A 16,077-nucleotide genomic window follows, 5' to 3' on the forward strand; every position below is an offset into this window, starting at 1 on the left:
ATATGACACTCTGAAAAAGGACCAAGCAAATTTGAAAAAACAAATAATCTAGCAATAGACACAGGTGGAAATAAGAATTAATGATTAAGAAATCACCCAGAACAGTAAAAGGGATCAAGAGTTAGAAAATACGAGAGTAAGAATCAACCACAGAATGAGGAAATAGAGAATGAGAAAGAGACCATAATCAAGATAATGACTGAGGATTTTTCAGAACTGAGAACAGGCATAAATTCTTAGGTTCAAGTACAAGTCTTAAGTAGGATAAACAAAATAAATCCATATTTCTACATATTGTTGTAAAATCTCCCAAGAGAAAAACCAGACTACCTGCAAAAAAACAAAATTAGACTGACAGCTGACTTTAAGAACAAAAGAAACCAGAATGAGTGTTAAGAGAAGGTGTCAACCCAGATTTCTGTAACAAGTTACAGTAGATCAATCAGGAAGGAGTGACTGAGAAGTAAAGTTACTTTCAGATTAAAACAATATATTATCAACAGTCCTTACTAAAAAAGCTGTCAAGGAAATGGAACCCAGAAACACTGAGTAAATTACAAGAAGGATTGCTATTCAAAGACATTGGTAAACATGAATAAAACTCATCAAGAATTCACTGTATAAAACAGTAGTAATTACTATTTGGGGATTATTTTAAAAGGTAGAACTAACATTTGATAAAAGTAACAGGGAGTGATCAGAAGAATTAAAGAATGTTACAGATGAAGGTAGATAGTAAGTAGACTTCAAGTAAAACATGCTTGTTAAGTATGTAAAACAAATAGAATGTGTAACTTTGAAATGAGTTGAGGATACAAGGAAATATAGAAGATTCAAGCAATCAAATAAAAATAGGCAAGGAGGAAAAGCCACATAAGAAACAAGTAACGGAAAGCATAAAATTGTACAGTTAAAAGAAATTCATATATAACAATAAATGGAAATGGACTTCCTAGTTCAAAGATATTAGTCAGTATATATTTTTTAAGTTTATTATTTTGAGAGAGAGAAACAGCAAGTTGGCGGGGGGGGGGGGGGGGGGGGGGGCGGGGGGGAGGGCGGTTGGTAGGGCAGAGAAAGAGGGAGAGAGAGAATCCCAAGCAGGTGGAGCCAGAACTGCGAGATCATGACCTAAGCCAAAGTTAGATACTTAACCGAAAGAGCCATCCAGGCACCCCTAGAAGTTAGTATTCTATTTTTAAAGTCCATCTATATGTTGTTTATAAGAAACACCTTAAACATAAGGATATGGAAGGGTTGAAACTAAAAAATATATGTATGATGTATGACAAATGACAGTTATATGGATATCAGAGTTTTAAAGGCAGAAAGCATTATTAAAAATAACGACAATCACTGCATAAAGGTAAAAAATGCATCAGAAATACATAGATCTTCTAAACCTTGTTTCTAAAGAAATAAGTCTAAATAAGGATTAACCAGCTCACAATCTTGACACTTCTACAAAATGTTTTACTAGAATTTTGATACTAAATACTTTCAGTATTTAATAAGAAGGGTAAGAAAAACTTTGGATTTAACAAGACAGTTAGCAAGCTTAGTCTTACAGAAAACACAGATGCATTTAAATTATACGTGAATAACAAAATGTATTTTAAAAGCTTTCACATACTTTTTAATAACTCCAGAATCAAAGAAGCATAACGTAAATTAGAAAACACAGAATTAAATGGTAGAAGTATTATAGATTTAAACTTTGGAGAAATAGAAAATAGAAATTTACGACCTTAAATGTTTATAGTTTTTTAAACATCTGAAATTTAACTCAGAGTTAACTGAAAATTAAGAATCCAGCAATGGGGGTGCCTGGGTGGCTCAGTCAGTTAAGTGTCCGACTTTGGCTCAGGTCTCAGTTTGCTCTCTGTCTCAGAAATAAACAAACATTAAAAAAAAATTTTTTTTTTAAGATGTGTTCTTTTTTTTTTTTTTTTTTTTTTTTTCAACATTTTTTATTTATTTTTGGGACAGAGAGAGAGAGAGCATGAACGGGGGAGGGGCAGAGAGAGAGGGAGACACAGAATCGGAAACAGGCTCCAGGCTCCGAGCCATCAGCCCAGAGCCTGACGCGGGGCTCGAACTCACGGACCGCGAGATCGTGACCTGGCTGAAGTCGGACGCTTAACCGACTGCGCCACCCAGGCGCCCCAGGATGTGTTCTAATCAGACCCTTGAATCTTATTTGCTTGACTATCAAAATCTTACTTCTAAAAACAAATTCAGTGGGGCACCTGGGTGGCTCATTCAGTTGAGCATCTGATTTCGGCTCAAGTCATGATCTCACAAGTTTGTGAGTTCAAGACCCACATCGGGCTCTGTGCTGACACCTCAGAGCCTGGAGCCTGCTTCAGAATCTGTCTCTCTCTCTCTCTCTCTCTCAAAAATAAACATTAGAACAAAATTTTTAAATCAAAAAAACAAATTCAAGAAAGATGCCATTAAAAACCAACCATGCTATCATGGTAACTATCTAAAATAAGCTCAAAGTTAAACTCTTCAAATTTTAGTATGGTATGGTTATTAGTGTGGGTTTTATTAATTCTGGTTTAAGGAAAAAACATCCTTGGATATGGACATTTGGATGTGAAATTTTCCTCCTTGCTGGGGAAATTCAAATGTTATTAAACCCCAGGCTCCCCCTGTGACCAGTAACATTACAGTGTAGAGTCCAGTGACTGTGTTAGATGGAATACAGTATATAGTAACATTGCAATACCACACTGCCCCTCTTTATTATCCTCTTTGAGAAGTTTAGTTTTGAGTCATTTACCTTTTTTTTAAGTTTATCTTGAGAGTGTACACATGTGCGTGAGCAGGGGAGGAGCAGAGAGAATCGCAAGCAGGCTCTGTGCTCACAGAGCTCATTCCCATGAACTGCGAGATCATGACTTGAGCTGAACCTGAGAGGCAGACACTTAAACGACTGAGCCACTCAGGTGCCCAGAGTCCTTTACCTCCTTAAAAATATGAGTTCCTGGGGTGCCTATGTGGCCCAGTTGGTTAAGTGTCCAACTTCGGCTCAGGTCACGATCTCACGGTTTGTGGGTTTGCACCCAGCGTTGGGCTCTGTGCTGACAGCTCGGAGCCTGAGCCTGCTTCAGGTTCCATGTCTCCCTCTCTCCCTACCCCTCCCTCTCTCATGCTCTCTGTCTCTCTCTCCTTCAAAAATAAATATTAAAAAAAAAATTTTTTTAATCTGAGTTCCTAAGTAATATAACTAACACAAGTGTGGGTAACAGGAGAATCTTTCATTGCCATCATTTTATGATTATTTATTATTAAGAACACACATGATCCTCACTAGGTAATTTTATAACACCTAGGGAATACATGCCAACTTTGGAGGAATTCTTTGAAGAAGCCATTGAACAGGCAGACCCTGAAAACATGGTTGAAAATGAATACAAGTAAGTAATGTTCCTCATGAGCTAACTTTCCACAGTATTTTTTTAGGAATTGTATGTACACCAGAACACTAATTAAGAGAGATGGCTGGTAGGGCAGTACTTTTCCTCATAGGGGAGTTTACGTGCCAAGTTCACATTAGCACACATCCTGATTTCAATGACCATGCCCACTAACAAGCAAGACACAGAATCATACCTGTTTCAGAAAATAAGCACAATCCCTTTGGACCCCCCACCTCCCTTCAACCATCCTCTTTTCTTTGTTCCCCTTCAAATCAGAGTCTCCCAAGAGGCGTAGATAACCATTGCTTCATTTCCTCACCTCCCATTCCCTTGTCAGCTCACTGCTGCTGGGCTGTCTCCCTGTCCCTCCACTGAAATCACTCGTCGAGGTCACCGTGTCTTGTTTTGACCTCCCAGCAGCATTCACCAATGGTGTCTCCTTCCCTAGTGTGTTCTTCTCTGGACATCCAGCAAACTCCACTCCTGCCTGTTTTCCTTCCTGCCCCGCTGCATCTCACCTGGCTCCCCATCCTCTACCTAACTCACAAATTTTGGAGTAACTTCAGGACTCAGTCACAGCTCCATCACGTAAATCTAGGCAATACCACACAGCACTGTGGTTTTAAATCGGCACTTTGGTGTCATGATTTAAGGGCAAGGACCCTCGTGTCAGACTGTCTGGGTTCCAACCCCAAGACAGTGTCTCCTACTGGCTAGGCTGCTACAGCTACTATAGCACCCCTCTGCCTGTGTCCTCATTGTTAAATAGTAATAATACCCACTCTACAGGGTTATTCTGACGATTAAATAAAATGGTTCACTTTGAATCACACAGGTCATGTATTTAGCACACAGTAAATAGAGTGCTGTGGCTGACGTGACCTTATGACTAGTTAACGAGTTAGTTACTCTAATCTCTTAACTAGTGATGCTCCGGTCAGTTCTCCAGAAGAATTGTGATCTTTAAATTCCTGCTTAAAATTTTCCCATGACTGCATATTAAAATTAGGATGAAATCCAAATTCCTTACCTGGATCTAAAAGACTTCAGTCTGACTCCTTCCCCTCCAACCACATCTCCTCCTCCTCCTCACTCATTTTCTCTGTTCTAACCATACCAACCAGGGTTTTGTTCTTCACCTCAAAGGTTTTTCTATCTCAGGGCCTTTGCACTTGCTATTATGTTTGCTTGAAACTTCTCCCCCAGGTATTCCCATGGCTTGTGGTCTTATTTCGTATCTCTTCTCAGATTACTGCCTCAGGGCAGTTTTCCCTGGCCCAGAAGCTCCCCCCCCCCATCAGAAATTCTCACTTTTCTTGGTTTTCTCATCCTTACCACTGAGATTCTTACACCTCGTGTTTATCAGTAATAATGATGCATTCACATTTACTGTGTGTCAGGTACTCCCTAGGCACTTAACATATATACCTCTAAAGTAGAAACTGTTCTTCTCTCCGTTTTACAGTTAAAGAAAGTGAGGCAAAACGTGTATTGAATACATTGAATAATGTATTGAAGTTCTTATCTAGTAAATGACAGAGCCAGGAAAATCACTCTGGCCTCAGGGCCCTGCCCTTAACTGCAGCACTAGTGTCTTGAGGGCTCCGTGACCCTGAGTGCCGAGTTCAACAAGTACTTGTTGAATGAATGAATGTGATAGTTCTCCAAGAACCTTAAGAACCTGAATGGTATGTATGGATTTCTGGAGAATAAAGTTTGTATTTATGACTGGCAGGATTTTGAAAATGTGTAAAAGATTCAAACTGTTTAAATGGGAATGTGTCCGAGAAGTAGACTGGTTCCCTGTTCAGGCAGAGCCCTGTAGCATGGCATTAACTTAGCAAGACCATGGTATCGGAGCAGCTTTGTAAGTACCAGCACATGTTAAAAGTAGAAGCTCATTTGTAAGAGAGGACTAAAGAAATCAGCTTGCTACTCTTAAGAACTTGGGGAGGAACTGCCAAATGACTTGCAAAAACTCACAACCAGAATACATTTGTGTTCTAGATTCTTCTGCAGCTTGGCTGTTTCTGGAACATTATCTTTAGAATTTGAGGTTTCCATTTCTCACCTTACTGTGTACCACCCACTGCTGTGCTTCGTAACAGTTCATGGATTCTCTTCTTGCATCATTGCTTATTGTGTTGGCTGTTCGAGGTTTCCCTTTTAGTTTTAGAGCCATTTTTCTTCACTGGGTTTGGTATTAAGCAAACTAAAATTTGAATGTTATATAAATGGAAAATAACATATTGGATTAAGTTTATGTGGTCAAAACTCAGCCATTGAATTTATAAAATATTCTGAAATTCACACCTGTAGGTGGCATTGACAGTATGGACATCAATTTACTGAACATAGTAAACCTTATTGTGAATTTTTTTTCCTAAATAGGTAGATGATTACGGTCCGGCACATAGAACATCTAGTTATTACTATACAAACTGACTTAATCTTAAGTAAAATGTGTATAAACTTTTCAAATGTGTTTGCTGCATATGAACCTGTCTCATCGGATTCTGCTGGTTTCTAGTATTACAAATGAACTGCATACTGAGAAGGTCTTTAGGAATAAGATCAAAATGAAAAGAATGGTGCCTTCAGCTATTTAGAGTATAGAATTTCACATGGTAAGTTATATTAATTAGAAGGCATATAGAAATAAAAAAACGTAAATTATAAGATGGACATCTCTTTTCATAGGGCTGTGAACAATTCAAATTATGGTTGGAGAGCCCTGAGACTACTAGCACGGAGAAGCCCTCACTTCTTCCAGCCAACCAACCAGCAGTTTAAAAGTTTGCCAGAATATCTTGAAAACATGGTAATAAAGCTAGCAAAGGAATTACCAGTAAGTAATACAGATGAATTTTTTCATATTCTTTAGGTGATGTTATCTAAAATGATTATCACGATTTGAGCAAAGAAGCTGAATATACAGCTTATCATGTGGAAAAAAATAATGATCTACAAACCCCCATGTTTTAGAATAAGGAAAAATAGGAGTATATATTTATAGGAAGAACATAAATTGATAAAGTATCCTAAATTACATGCTGTATAAAAAATTTATTAAAGTCCACAATACTTTGGTTAAACTATCATTCCACCTGTAAACTCAGACATGAAATTTTTCCTGTTTGCCAATGCACTTTTATCAAACAGGATCTGAGGGTAGCAGTAGGCATCTTGGCCTATCTTTCTACTCTGTTCTCTTTTCTAATACAATTTTCTCGTTGTATTACTACAACTCAAAAATTTTTAAGAACATGGTTGCTCCCCTGGTTTTCCCCAGCCCACTGTTACTGTACTAAAATATTTGCAAATCATTATACTTTTTATTGGCTTCCTTCTTCCCAGGTTGGGGGCAGGGGAAGTCTTTCTCATTCTCAGATCTTAACGTCCACTCCAAGTTAACACCATCCCATTTGTGATCCTCACCTGCCATTCCCATTTAATATGCTCAAGGATAAAGTTCTGGGTCCTCTATTTGGAAACTCAACCATTCCTGTCTAACCTGAAAGTATCCCCAGGTATTTTACAAGTCAGCATTCTTTGAAACATTCTTCTTCCTCATTTTAGCCTCCTTCTGAAGAAATAAAAACAGGTGAGGATGAAGATGAGGAAGATAATGATGCTTTACTGAAGGAAAATGAAAGTAAGAATTGAATTTTCTTGGCTATTTTACAAAATTGGAAAAGATTGGGGTTCTTTGTTGAGAGGTACGTTATTTGATCTACTTCTCAACTTCTACCACTTATCTCTCAGCTGTTTCTTATAGTGAGGAATTTTAAACATTGTTTGACAACTTGTAATTAAAATATTACATTTTATGCAATAAAAATGTGGAAGTGACGGGAAGGAAGGTACTTAAATTTGAAGGTGACCCATACTTGTTAATTTTGACAGGGATTGGGGTGGTTAGAAGGGAACACCTGGTTTCAGGGGAGGCCTTCATAATTACACTAGAGGCAACAGCTTTAGCTTTAAAAGAAGTATTGAGGGGCGCCTGGGTGGCTCAATGGCTTCAGTATCTGACTCTTGAATTAGGCTCAGGTCATGACCCTAGGGTTATGCGATCGAGCCCTGTGTCAGGCTCCACGTTGAGCATGGAGCCTGCTTGAGATTCTCTCTGCCCCTCTCCCCTGCTTGTGCTTTTTCTGTCCTTCACTCTCTAAAATAAAATTTAAAAAAATAAAAGAAATACTGATTTCCTAGTGATCATGACTGTAAGAATATTCAACCCACAGAAAATATAGAAAGGAATTGTTTTACTTTTAAAACAAAGCTTATGAAAGGTGATTAATATTTCAGTGGCCCCGTAACTTCCCAGTTCTGTTGTACTTTGAATTGTACATGTCCTCATACTTTGTACATAATTTACATTTCGTGTGTTTTCTAGGCCCTGATGTCCGGCGAGACAAACCTGTGACAGGGGAACAAATAGAAGTATTTGCCAACAAGCTGGGCGAACAATGGAAGATCCTGGCTCCCTACTTGGAAATGAAAGACTCGGAAATTAGACAGATTGAGTGTGACAGCGAAGATATGAAGATGAGAGCTAAGCAGCTACTAGTCGCCTGGCAAGATCAAGAGGGAGTACATGCAACGCCTGAGAATCTGATGAATGCACTGAACAAGTCCGGATTAAGTGACCTTGCAGAAAGTCTAACTAATGACAATGAGACAAATAGTTAGCTTCTTTTTCCTTCATTTTTTTTTTTTTTTTTATTAAAACTGTGATAAGATTTTGTTACCAAGCAGCATTTGATAAGAGGTCCAATGGTTTTGGTAAACAATAAACATTTTTATAACAGTTGTTGTACAGTTGGCTGGTGCTCCAAGAACAAAAGAACACATTGGCTCTTGATGACTGACCTCAGGGTTTCAGAAGGGAGTAGGTTGGGAAATGGCCAAAATAAAGTGACCTCAAGGTCAGGTATCTTTGTTAAATATTTATAATGAAGTCAGTAAGCAATATTTAGGGAGCATGGTGTTTCCTAATACTATGCCAGATTAGATTCCTGCATGCCATTAGTAGTTACAAAATTTAATGTGCTGTTCTGAAAATCCCAGAATGACTTTGTGAAACCATATGACTGCTCTATTCTCATTCATTTGTGCTTTAAAGCAGAGGATCAGCAAACAATGGTCCATTTTCCACCTGTTTTTACAAGTAAAATTTCATCAGCACAGATGCCGATTCCTTTAAGTATGACCTATGGCTCCTTTCATGCTACAACACAGTTAAGTAGCCACAACAAAGATTATGGCCTGCAAAACCTAAAATAATTTACCATCCACCCTACCCATTACAGAAAATGTTTACCTTATTTCTTTTAAAGTTGGAGGTTGGCAAAGTCTAAAACCTAGTCTTTTTAGCTTTACAAAAATTATTTAACCTCTTTAAGTCCTTAAAATAGAGATTTATACTTCAGGGACTATTGTGAAGTTTGAGATGTATTATGTGAATGCAATCTATAAACAGCAAAGCACTATGTAGTAATGGCTGGAGTTACTACTATCTATTAGTTACTAGCAACCAGAAAGATAGTTACTACCATCTATTTCCCACGTAAGTATTAGGTCATCACTGTTCATTTGTTTTGAATCCTGAAAGGCTACTAAGTGCTTATTACACCATAAATGTTCTTGCTTGGGCTTAACGTCCCTAGCTAGTCCCGAAAGTGATACAGCAAGGCTGTACTGTCAAAAGGGCCTCAGTGCTCATGGCACAGCATACAAGGCACACTCAAGAATCAAGACATTTTCTGGTCTACTCTCCCTTCTCAAAAACCTTATATGCAAGGCTGAACTCTAAAATAGCCTTATTTAAAACACTGATATAAGTCCCAATTTCTAACACTTAAAAAAATCTTTGGAATAATGCTTATTTGGATCAAGTAAGATGAAATCAATTTTATAACAATTAAGGAATTACAATTTTAAAATTCTAACTCCATACAAGACGTACTTTGTTCTAAACCTACCTCACCTGACCCAGTAGCTACAGCATCCTGCAAATCAGAAATGTGAATTCTAATTGCTAAATTTATGTCCTCAAAATTGTTCAGACCAAGACAGAATAAAAACTGCAGTCACAAGCCTCATGGCAATATCTAGGAATCCTTACCATTCTTATGGTCTATGGTCTCCTCCTCCCCATTCCAGTCTGTACCCTCTTCCAAGACAAAGGGAATAATGACTGCCAATAATTACCATTTAGCTGAAGAAGCTATTTACAAGTAAGTTTCCCTGAAATGCTTATTTTATCCCGTCTCTGATTTTATCATGTTGTTCAAAGTTTAGAGGAAAATGGCCATTATTCTCTAGGAAACTAGTAGTTATCGGTGACATTTCATGATAATCCCCCAAACTTCATTTTACATACCTAACTCAAAATCAGAGACAAATTAGCTAATTTTCTATCTTTGTCTAGCAATCAATCAAGGCTCTTAAGATGAGGAACTAATTAGAATGTGTTAAAAGGTAAGAAACCTACCATACTGAAACACCACATATTCTTGGTATTTTTACCATCACTTTAAAAGTCACTATTAAATTCTGAGACAGACATGGAGATTTTGGGAACAGATGAAAGTAAAAACAATTGAGCCAAAGAAAAGAGCCATAAACATCATTGCAGTCAGCATCCAAAGAACTCCGTTACTTTTACAACTTTATATTTCTTTTAAACAATATAATGTGAGGAGGCAAAAAAAAGATAACATTTTTTAAATGGATGCTTAACAGCAGAATAAGACTAACCATCTGCAGAAACTGTATAGTATTACATATTACCTAAACTCAACCCAAGCTCCAACACTCAGTAGACAAAAGACTTGAGGTCAGAAGCTGTTAGTCCCTCCTTTTTTTTTTTTTTTTATTAAATATCCTCATTTTCTAAAAATAAGCAACCAGAGCTTGTCAACTTTTTTTTTTTTAAAGGTTGATGACTACAAAACCATTGCAAAGTTAAATATACAAACCATAGTACAGAGAGACACAGTAATAAATGTATAATCAAATGTACTATTACTGATCACAATTTATTTTAAAGTCATGAAAAGCCAGCAACAGTCAGGCTGGACAAATACTTGATTGTACCCATGTTTCCATGGGATGTGGGCAGCAGCACTGAGTAACACAATGAGAAAAACACTTACTTCCTTTCTACCTTCCTGGTAAAATTTTTGTTAGATAAGGCAAAGGATGGGCAGCTATGAATCACCGGTGGTTTGAACCATGCAAGAACAACAACAAAGAGTAGGTGTGCAATAAACATCTGATTGCTGAATCCTGGGCTGAAAAAGGGAGAAAAAATTTATCACAGAAGGTAATGGTTGAAAGGCATTTTCAGATGAGAATTTTTAAAAATTAATGCAAGAAATAAGCTTTTAAAAAATATCTTCCTGCAACCTTTATACAGGGGAGCACAGTCCAAAGGCAATTTTCTTTATTCTGTAATTTTTTTTAGGTTGATCCACAGAGTGGTCTGCTTCCACCCTCTTTTGTTCCACACGAGGGGATACACATAAAACCACCTAAATAGCTTCTGCTAAAGCTCTGGATTATAGAAATGATCAACAAATAACATTTATTTCACACCTAAACATAAATAGCTAAAATTACTGTTCACTTTCCTCTTCCATTATTTCAACTCTGCGAGGCCCATACAGTAATACATATGCTATATGCCAGTCTCCACCACCAGAAAGCCGCAAGATATCCTCCGGTGTCACGATGCTGACCTTATCATCATCAAACTTAATCCACTCATCTGAAGAACAAGAGAAGAAAATGAAATTAATATCCTAGAGGATTTTCTCAGTTTCATTTCAAAAAAAGTACTGAGTAATTATAGGCTAAGTAGTATTCCATCTATCATACTAACAGTTTTCCAAGTGTAGTCCAGGGACTACTCTGGTTCATTTTCAGCAATACCATAAAAGTCACAATTATTGTCATAACACTATTAAAGCATTTAGTTGCCGTTTTGCCCTCATTCTCTCAAGTGTGCTTTGGAATTTTCCAGAAGTCACAGAAGATGTGTGATAAAGCAACAGAAAAAATGCAGAAACAGTTAAGAGGATCCAGCTGTCTCCTATCAAGCCAGACAAAACAGACCTACAAAATCAAATCAGTACTATTTCTCTTGCTATTTTTTGTTTTGAAAAATAGTTATTTTTAGGTTGTGTGGTATGTTTTTTTATTTTATTACTGTCAGTTTTCACTGAATTAATTTCTCAGTAAATATTAGGAGAATCCTTAAAAGCAAAAGCTCTTTGTGGACCTCAAAAATTAAGAATATAAAAGGGTTCTAAAACCAAAAAGTTTAAAAACCACTGGGTTACAAAATTTGTACTAAATAAACTGTTAACATAATTAACAACTGGGAAAACAAAAAAAACAACAACAATCCTTACCTTGTTTCCTTTTTACCCATGACACATAATGGCCTGAAGAGCTAGACCTTCCCTGATGTGTTAACACTGCTTGCAAATCATAGTATCCACAATTATTGGAGCCAATATCTAAAAAAACGTAAATCCAACATTAGACAATGAATAGGTGCTTTCTCAAGCTAGGTAAGCAAGCAAGAAGTCTGGTGGTTAGTCTAGAGAAGTACTACTCTATTATTAGAATTCAGTTAGACACTACTGTTCAAAATTAAGGATTTATGAAAGATATTTTATGAAGTATGGTAGTATTCACAGAACTAATGCCAAAAGACTGATTTTTACTGTGTTTAAGGCACATTATATTTTAAGAAATCTGACTTTTTTTAAAGCATGCTATCTGAAAAAATTCCTAAGTGGAATTTTACCTTCAACACACACACACACACACACACACACACACACACACACACACAACACAGTAACTCAACTGAAGTTATTTTTTCCACTTACCATCAGCAAAAGAAAAAGGTTCATATTTAACTTCTTTCTGGGGACTACTCTTTTTGTCACTCTGAGGAGAAAAAAATTTAACTTTAAATCATGATACTGGAAATAAAATTTATATTCTCCAATAAGTATTCATTTCCACAAATATTTACTGACTACAATACAAAACAAAGACAAAATGTCATCTACCTTACAATTTACTAAAACGATATAATTATAGTTAACATAAAACTGTAAACCCAAAGAATCTACACTCCAACAATACAATCTTGTATGTATAGTAACAGACCCTCTGACCAACTATAAGCCACTAAACCTAGAGCACAGCAGTGAATAGAGCAGTATAGATAAACTGTTCTAGAACAGAGAAGGAAAACCCAAGTCTATATTTTAAACAAAATACTATCAAACCACATAGGATAAGAAAAAAAAAAGGTTATATCAATAAAACAGGAAAGTCAAATTGCTGCAACATTAAAGCTACTAAGACATGATCACCTGCTCAAATGAACTGAATCTTAGTTTACATGAACTAAGCTCTTTAATTCAGCAAATATTTACCTAATATCGAAACACAGGATTTACTACTTTAGACAAAGGTTCCTAGTGGGAACTCTCCCTGCCTCAGCCCATTTCAGTGTGTAATACAAAAATTAAATTTATCTAGGCATATGGACACACAGTTCTTGAAAACTGTAATGCTAATGAACACAATGCAAGCAGTTTAAAGATAGGTGGAACAACAAGAAGTCAAAGGACCCTACAACAAAAAAGTGGCAATTAGGTCAACCATTCCTTTTAATATAATTAAAATTTAATATTGAGAGTAACTATAGGAAAAGCTATAGAAAATCATTTTTTAAGTTATAGCTAAATTAGAAATCTATCATATGTTCAAGTAACCACAAGGCAATAAAGGGAAATGAAAAACAGAACAAAGAGAAAGCAAAACATAACAGATTTAAGAAATCAATAATTATATTCAATGTAAATGGTCTAGAGGCGGCTGGGTGGCTCAGTCGGTTAAGCGTCAGACTTTGGCTCAGGTCATGAACTCACAGTTAGTGAGTTCGAGTCCTGCATTAGGCTCTGCATGACAACAGAGCCTGCTCAGACCCTCTGTCTCCCTCTCTCTCTCTGCCCCTCCCCTGTGCTTGTGCTCTCTCTCAAAAATAAACTTTAAAAAAATGTTTTAATGTAAATGGTCTAAATATACCAATAAGAAGAGATTAACAGAGTGTCTTAAAAAAACATGAGCCAACTAACTCTATGGTGTCTACAAGAAACTCCTCAAATATAACTATATAGGCAAATTTAAAGTAAAAGAAAAGATATCATGCAAACATTAACAAAAACAAAGCAACGGTGGCAATAGTACTGTCAGATAAAGTAGACTTCAGAGCAAAGAAAATTACCAGGGGCAGAAAGTGACAGTGCATAATATAAAGGGGTCAGTCCACCAAGAATACTTAGCAATCCTAAAGGTGCAGGCACCAAATAACAGAGCTACAAAACCTGCACATCAAAAGCTGACAGAACTGAATGGAGAAACACATAAAACCACAATTTTAGCTTCCTCACTCTCAACAATTGATAGAAACTCCCCCACTCCTCTCGCAAAACTGACAGAACAGCTCGATAGAAAAACAGCAAGATTATAGGAACATGCAACATCACCATCAACCAACTGAATCTAATCAACATCCAAAGAACACATTCCATTCAACAACAGAATGCAAATTGTTTTTCAAGTACCCATGGAATATTTATCATAGCTAAAGGGAGGGAGAAAATTTTGGAAGCCATGTATCTGACAAACGATTCATATCTATAATATAAAGAACTCCCAGAGCATCTGGGTGGTTCAGTCAGTTAAGCGTCTGACTCTTGATTTCGTCTCAGGTCATGATCTCATGATTCATGAGATCGAGCCCCAAATCAGGCTCTGTACTGACAGCGCAGAGCCTGCTTGGGATTCTCACTCCCCCCTCTCTCCATCTGCCTCTGCTCTGCTTGTGCTCCCTCTCTCAAAATAAATAAGTAAACATTAAAAACCATATATACAGGGCACCTGGGTGGCTCAGTTGAGCATCTGACATCAGTTCAGGTCATGATCTTGCAGTTTGTGATTTCTGAGCCCTGCGTTGGGCTCTGTGCTGACAGCTCAGAGCCTGGAGCCTGCTTTGGATTTTGTGTCCCCCTCTCTCTGCCCCTCCCCCACTTACTGTCTCTCCCTCTCTCAAAAATAAATGTTAAAAAAAATTTTTTTTTTAAACATACACACACACACACACACACACCACACACCTATACATAAAGAACTCTCAAAATTCAAGAGTAAAAAATAGCACAATTAGAAAATGAGAAGACATGAAAAGACATTTCACCAAAGAGGAAATACAGATAGCAAATAAATTCAGCCCTTAGGAAAATGCAAATTAAAAGCCACAATGAGGTATCGCTGCAAACCTATACAAATGGCTAAAATAAAGAATAGTGACACCACCAAATTCTGGCAAGACTGCAGAAAGTGGATCAGTCATATGCTATTGATAGGCATCTAAAATGGTACAGCCTCTAGGGAAAACATTTGAGTTTCTTAAAAAACTAAATGTACAACTACCATGCAATCCAGCAACTGTGCTCCTGGGTAATTATTCCTAGAGAAATGAAAATTTATCTTCACACTGAAACTGGTACATGAATGCTTATGGTAGCTTTATTCACAATAAACAACCCAGCTATCAATAGTTAAACTGTGGTATACGCATACCATGGAATACTCTTCAGCAACTCTACAAAATGACCTGGACTAATTTCCAAAGAATTATGCTGAGAAAAGAAAATCTCAAAGGTTACATACTACATGATTCCATTTATATAATGATCTTGAAATGACAAAATTACAGGAATGGAGAAAAGTCAACAGTTGCCAGGAATTGAGGAGGTAGGGGCCAAGGGAAAGTGGGCTTGGCCACAAGGGGGCAAGTATGCAGAAACTTTGGTTGATGAAAATGTACTGCATCTAGACTGTATTAATGTCAATTTCCAGGTTATGATACTGTATTATCATTTTGAAAGATGTTACCACAGGGGAAACTTGGTAAAAGGTATTTGGATCTCTTCGTATTACTTCTTTTAACTGCATGTGATTCTACAATTATCTCAAAATAAAGCTTCGTGTTTAAAAATAAAAGCATTTAATACACATACAGTAGTAATTTGTAGAAGAATTTAATTTTAAACTTGATATACAATATCACACTAGAAATATCTCGTTACCAGGAAAGATGTTTTTCATAATGGAAAAAAAAAAAAAAAAAAAAAGAATCCAACACACAGTTCAGCTGTACCTTATCTGAACCTAAAATGATACAACTTATTAAATACAAACTCTCCTAAGATTGTGATTTTAGCAGTTAAAGGCAGGCACACCAGCAGCACCTAAAAGATACAACTTAGTTGTCACAGTAGGCATAAATGAGCCGATACTCTACAACATGAATTCCATCTTAAAATAGAGATAATTCCATGACTTACAAGGAAAACAATAAAATACACTAAAAACACTAGGCAAGATTTTATGTAAAGTACTTTGAGGTGATAAAAGAACTTTAAGCTTAAGCTACATATTACAGGGAAAAAATAAATATTAGGGCTTATTCTACCATAAAGGGCCCATACACCATAACTAGAGTTCTTTTTCTTACACTAAAATATACCCAAAACTTTTGTGAATAGAG

The 16,077-nt window shown here is 36.7% G+C and overlaps 2 protein-coding genes across 2 annotated transcripts in view; one reads left to right on the top strand and one right to left on the bottom strand.

Moving 5' to 3' along the window:
• THOC1 (THO complex subunit 1) overlaps window positions 1-8,241 on the top strand; it is a 59,369-nt gene extending 51,128 nt beyond the window's left edge. The window contains exons 18-21 of the mRNA XM_019418337.2: window positions 3,342-3,425; window positions 6,129-6,276; window positions 7,008-7,083; window positions 7,828-8,241. Of these exons, the coding sequence (XP_019273882.1) occupies window positions 3,342-3,425; window positions 6,129-6,276; window positions 7,008-7,083; window positions 7,828-8,123 (604 nt within the window). The 3' untranslated portion in view covers window positions 8,124-8,241. The remainder of the gene's footprint in view (window positions 1-3,341; window positions 3,426-6,128; window positions 6,277-7,007; window positions 7,084-7,827) is intronic.
• Window positions 8,242-10,091: 1,850 nt separating this feature from the next.
• The window catches only part of USP14 (ubiquitin specific peptidase 14), a 49,946-nt gene continuing 43,960 nt past the window's right edge, over window positions 10,092-16,077 (bottom strand). The window contains exons 14-16 of the mRNA XM_019418338.2: window positions 12,338-12,398; window positions 11,852-11,959; window positions 10,092-11,205 (exon numbers count right to left, since the gene is read on the bottom strand). Coding sequence (XP_019273883.1) covers window positions 11,054-11,205; window positions 11,852-11,959; window positions 12,338-12,398 — 321 coding nt within the window. The 3' untranslated portion in view covers window positions 10,092-11,053. The remainder of the gene's footprint in view (window positions 11,206-11,851; window positions 11,960-12,337; window positions 12,399-16,077) is intronic.

The sequence above is a fragment of the Panthera pardus genome, unplaced genomic scaffold, assembly GCF_024362965.1.
Source record: "Panthera pardus isolate Hobbes unplaced genomic scaffold, ASM2436296v1 HiC_scaffold_15, whole genome shotgun sequence".
In the NCBI taxonomy this organism is placed as follows: Eukaryota; Metazoa; Chordata; class Mammalia; order Carnivora; family Felidae; genus Panthera; species Panthera pardus.